General features: G+C 36.3%; 1 protein-coding gene across 6 annotated transcripts in view; it reads right to left on the reverse strand.

Annotated features, from left to right (window-relative positions):
- Positions 1-6,000, reverse strand: part of LOC110463441 (beta-arrestin-1-like) — an 87,662-nt gene that overhangs the window by 25,555 nt on the left and 56,107 nt on the right. For all 6 annotated transcript variants that reach the window (XM_021518051.1, XM_021518050.1, XM_021518053.1 and 3 more), the window contains 2 exons: positions 3,746-3,776; positions 1,887-1,947 (listed from right to left, as the gene is read on the reverse strand). In XM_021518051.1, the coding sequence (XP_021373726.1) occupies positions 1,887-1,947; positions 3,746-3,776 (92 nt within the window). The remainder of the gene's footprint in view (positions 1-1,886; positions 1,948-3,745; positions 3,777-6,000) is intronic.

Consider the following 6,000-nt stretch of genomic DNA (forward strand, 5'->3'; position numbering starts at 1 on the left):
CTAATCCCAATAACATATCTGACTAAGTCCATAGGGATGGGTTAGACCCCCAAGCTAATCCCAATAACATATCTGACTAAGTCCATAGGGATGGGTTAGACCCCCAAGCTAATCCCAATAACATATCTGACTAAGTCCATAGGGATGGGTTAGACCCCCAAGCTAATCCCAATAACATATCTGACTAAGTCCATAGGGATGGGTTAGACCCCCAAGCTAATCCCAATAACATATCTGACTAGACCCCCAAGCTAATCCCAATAACATATCTGACTAGACCCCCAAGCTAATCCCAATAACATATCTGACTAGACCCCCAAGCTAATCCCAATAACATATCTGACTAGACCCCCAAGCTAATCCCAATAACATATCTGACTAGACCCCCAAGCTAATCCCAATAACATATCTGACTAGACCCCCAAGCTAATCCCAATAACATATCTGACTAGACCCCCAAGCTAATCCCAATAACATATCTGACTAGACCCCCAAGCTAATCCCAATAACATATCTGACTAGACCCCCAAGCTAATCCCAATAACATATCTGACTAGACCCCCAAGCTAATCCCAATAACATATCTGACTAGACCCCCAAGCTAATCCCAATAACATATCTGACTAGACCCCCAAGCTAATCCCAATAACATATCTGACTAGACCCCCAAGCTAATCCCAATAACATATCTGACTAGACCCCCAAGCTAATCCCAATAACATATCTGACTAGACCCCCAAGCTAATCCCAATAACATATCTGACTAGACCCCCAAGCTAATCCCAATAACATATCTGACTAGACCCCCAAGCTAATCCCAATAACATATCTGACTAGACCCCCAAGCTAATCCCAATAACATATCTGACTAGACCCCCAAGCTAATCCCAATAACATATCTGACTAGACCCCCAAGCTAATCCCAATAACATATCTGACTAGACCCCCAAGCTAATCCCAATAACATATCTGACTAGACCCCCAAGCTAATCCCAATAACATATCTGACTAGACCCCCAAGCTAATCCCAATAACATATCTGACTAGACCCCCAAGCTAATCCCAATAACATATCTGACTAGACCCCCAAGCTAATCCCAATAACATATCTGACTAGACCCCCAAGCTAATCCCAATAACATATCTGACTAGACCCCCAAGCTAATCCCAATAACATATCTGACTAGACCCCCAAGCTAATCCCAATAACATATCTGACTAGACCCCCAAGCTAATCCCAATAACATATCTGACTAGACCCCCAAGCTAATCCCAATAACATATCTGACTAGACCCCCAAGCTAATCCCAATAACATATCTGACTAGACCCCCAAGCTAATCCCAATAACATATCTGACTAGACCCCCAAGCTAATCCCAATAACATATCTGACTAGACCCCCAAGCTAATCCCAATAACATATCTGACTAGACCCCCAAGCTAATCCCAATAACATATCTGACTAGACCCCCAAGCTAATCCCAATAACATATCTGACTAGACCCCCAAGCTAATCCCAATAACATATCTGACTAGACCCCCCAAGCTAATCCCAATAACATATCTGACTAGACCCCCAAGCTAATCCCAATAACATATCTGTATCTATTGATGTTTTCATGGCAAACAACTGTATACACATGGTTATTGGGCTGTGATCTCTACCATTTCTAGGTTGTGACCCAGATTTTTTAGCATGTTTATATTTGTTTCTTTGTGCCCTGTAACTATATGACTATGGAGTGGAAATCTCAATGATTTCTATATTAGTTAAGACGACCCTGAGTGCTACCTTGACAGCATACCTGTGTTTATATCTGTAGTTGTGTTTTAATACCTAACATTTGTAGATGACCTTGAGTACACTTGACCTTGAGATACTTACCTACTGGGTCTATGTGAGTCAGGTGGTCTATGAAATCTCTCTTTCCGAGGTAGGCTGTTATCTGCATTAAAAATGATATATAGTATACATTATCAACTTAGCAAAACCAGCAAGGCAATAGGGTACTGATTGCATATTAGAATCAGAAATGAATGCTTCCATTAATATCCCCCTGGTGTGCTAAAACATCTATTAACATACGACACAAATTGCTAAATTGTTGCACAGAATATCAAATGCCAACAGCAGAATGGATGATTGCAGCTCAAACAAAAGCCTTGATATAGCTCCTAGAAGAGAAAACCAATTATTGAAGTTGTACACCTCCCCATTATATATCTCTCTTCATCACTAGTCCCTACACTCTAATTTCCAACACAGCACAGAATAACAAATTTCAGAGAATTGCTAAAAACATTAATTAACAGTCCTAAATATCAGTTTGTAGGAAGCAAATTTCCAAATTATCCATGTCTAGATACGTTGTGGTTGCCACCCATCAGTCCTAACTGCGGAAAACTAGTTTTACAGGATGTAAAAACCTTCTAAGCTAGAACACATACAGGGGGAGTTAAGCTGTTAAAGTCGAGAAACAGCCAGACAACTTTATAAAGGGGAAACTAGAGCTATAAAAGTAGGAAGCCAGGCCGCATAAAACAGGAAATAAACCTGTAAAAGTCAAGGCCAGGCTGTATAAAGGAGTAATATAGCTGTAAAAGTAGGAAGCCAGACTGTATAAAGGGGTAATATAGCTGTAAAAGTAGGAAGTCAGACTGTATAAAGGGGGAAATAAAGTTGAAAAAGTAAGAGGTCAGGGTGTATAAAGGGGGAAATTAAGTTGTTAAAGTTAGAGGCCTGGCTGTATAAAGGGGGAAATTAAGTTGTTAAAGTTAGAGGCGTGACTGTATAAAGGGGAAAATGAAGCTGTTAAAGTTAGAGGCCTGGCTGTATAAAGGGGGAAATAAAGCTGTGAAGGTTGACTGTATAAAGGGGGAAATAAAGCTGTTAAAGTTAGAGTCCTGACTTCAGAAAAGGGGAAATATAGCTGTAAAAGTAGGAGGCCAGGCTGTTTAAAGGGGGAAATAAAGCTGTAAAGGTTGGAGGCTGTATAAAGGGGAAATTAAACAGTAAATTTAGGAGGCCAAGCTGTGTGTGGGGGGTAATGGAGCTATATCAGAGTGGTTGGAGACACAAGTTAAAGTGATTGATCACAGTTGTAGGTGTGCTGATCACGGCAGTATAAGACTTATTACTGTGCATGTTCCTGTGAATTATTTGTACAATTATGCAAATATTTATCAACTACACTTGTAATGATAAATAACTTTGATAAGCTGTTGTTTTATGTCATGTATCCAGTGTATGTCTTATGAAGTGGACTTTTTTAATGGCAATGCAAATGTTCTTCATTTTATGAAATGCATTTATGATCTGAGTTGTGATAGACAGAGTCTACATCAGAGAAAACTTCCAATGTGTCACATTCAATATTTAATCTATGATTGTTAAAAACATTTTGTGAAAACATCAAGAGATATGATCATAAAACTTCCATACAACTATGTAGATGATTGGATTGAATAAATCACATATCACCGGAAAAAAATCATGATTTAACAAATTTTATAAAACTATTTCTCCGAGTATTGCTTATTGATGTAAATTAAATTTAGATATTGTTGTTTTAGTAATTATTTTTTTCTTCAACTTTTGAATAATAAATTTAGTTACCAGTCACACCATTATAAGCTGAATATGGATACAGTAATATCTTCNGGGGGGGAAATCTTCATGTTTCCCCCATGGAATAAATATGTAAGTGGTATATTATCATTAATACAAAATGTAGAGTAACTCACCTTTCCATTGGGGCTGCTCTTTTTAAACACCCTAAATAAAAAAGAAAACAATAACATTAAATTTGGTAGAATAAAACAAATAGCAGAAATTTTCAGAGGTAAAAATTTGGAATATTTACAATATTGCGAAAAAAGAAACAATTTAGCAACAGTAAAATTAACATATTTACAAAGGGAAAACAAAGACATATTTACAATACGTGTGGTAGAAAGAAATATACATAAATCATATTTTCAAATGAAAAGCATTCATCACCAGCACCTGTTTCAAATCCCGGTACACTGTGACATTTAGAGAAATAAACAAATTGACTGACGGTATGGTACATTAAAGGCCGGGAGGAGAGTACAAACTTATCAACTAATTAACTAAATATACCTTAATTTGTACAACTAAAAATAAAATAAATGAAACATACTAATTAAATTTTACAAATATCGTTATTGCAACTATAGTCAATGTCAAGATGAGACTTTATTATAAATTGTTAATCCTAACTTTTAGTTTCTCAAACAATATTTTTCCTGGATAGGTTTACCTTCTACCAAAACTATAATTGGAAACTGAAATATTTCAGATATTTTCAAAAGTATAAAAAGCAAAATTAAATACTTTAATTTTAGTTAAATTTTACTTTAAGACAATGGTTTTGCATTAAATATCTCATCACTTTCTTCAAGATACAGATAGTTTGTAAATGAACACAAATATACAAAAATGACCAAATAAATTTAAATGTCTACAGCAGCAAAATATTAACAAAAGTCCTAAGATTTTTGCAACAAATATGAGTGAGGATATAGAGTTGTGTAGAATATATAACTCTCAATCTGGTGCGTTTATTGGAGTACAACAACACAATACACAGGTGCAGATAACATACAAATCTCATTACTGTTACATTCCCCCAGAATATCTGAAGTATTCACCAAGACTAAAGGATTTACTTAAAGTCTAGTTAATACATCCGTCACAGTTTAAGTGCTGGACTGTACTGGAGTATTTATCCAACAATCACGAATAGAAACAATGGACATTCTGTATGATAAAACATCGGCTCGACAATGGAACACCCCGATTATTAGTGTCTGGATTAACACTGCTCCACTGTAAATAGACTTGTTATTGCATAAAACAGGACTTCCTCAAACAAAGGTAGTGACCTATTCACAGTGAGAGCATCCTTGACCTTTGACCAACTGACCTCAAAAGCAATTCTGAGAAATTGAGAAAACTATCTGTCTGATGATCCACGGATATGTGATATTGATTACTGGATTACTCTCGTCTCAGGAGAAAGCTACATCTCAGGAAAAAGTTACAGTACAGAATGTTGAGGTGATGGACAGATAGTTAAAATAACAATATCTCCATCAACATATCCCTAAGGGACAGATACCCAGAATTCAGACATTTAGATCCAGTACTTAAGTGATGCTGGCATTTCAAAAGAAACCATCAGTATGAAATATCCGGCAAAATCCAGAGCCAGCAAACGTTTCTGTGAAATTGTTTCTTGTTTTCTATTGATACTCATTACAAGTACTTTATAATACAGGAAATCCAGATCCTGATATCAGATAAAACTACTTCCACGGCCTGAGACTGGGATAAAAGTATATAAACACCAGTGGCCTTACACAGTGTTACTGCAATGACTGGATTTTAAACACAACAGCCTGATGAACCCTCACAAGGTTATTAATACAGGCCATGGAAATGTTTTCTCATGTTTCCTCAGAAAACAATATCCACTAGGTTCATCCTTATTATCATAAGTTATTAACTCTAATCCAAATGTTTTAAATGCTTTTCGAAATGCTTATTACGAACACTTTCGAGCTACAGCCCTCCTCAGAGGATCACACCTACCTGACCACAGTTTGACAGTTTGAAAACAAACATCAAAGCTGTTACTCGAGAATCTGATTTGCATACCAATAATATTTTTCTTGGATAAAAATAGTAAATTTTAACAAGAGGCCCAATGGGCCTGCATCGCTCACCTGGTATAAAACTCACAATTGTAACCTTAAAAGTGATCTAAAATAAAGCTACAGGCAAAATATCAGTATTTATGATTAAAATTCGTTCAAAAGACCCTGTTATTTTTTTTTTAAACATTTCACCCCTGTGATTGAAAGTCGAACAAAGTCATTATGTTGAACACATTGTATAGGCTTTCATCTCAGGATGCAACTTGCAAAGTATAAACATCCTGGGACCCATGGTTATTCATAAGAGGTTGTTTAAA

Source organism: Mizuhopecten yessoensis, unplaced genomic scaffold, assembly GCF_002113885.1.
Source record: "Mizuhopecten yessoensis strain PY_sf001 unplaced genomic scaffold, ASM211388v2 scaffold10909, whole genome shotgun sequence".
NCBI lineage: Eukaryota > Metazoa > Mollusca > Bivalvia > Pectinida > Pectinidae > Mizuhopecten > Mizuhopecten yessoensis.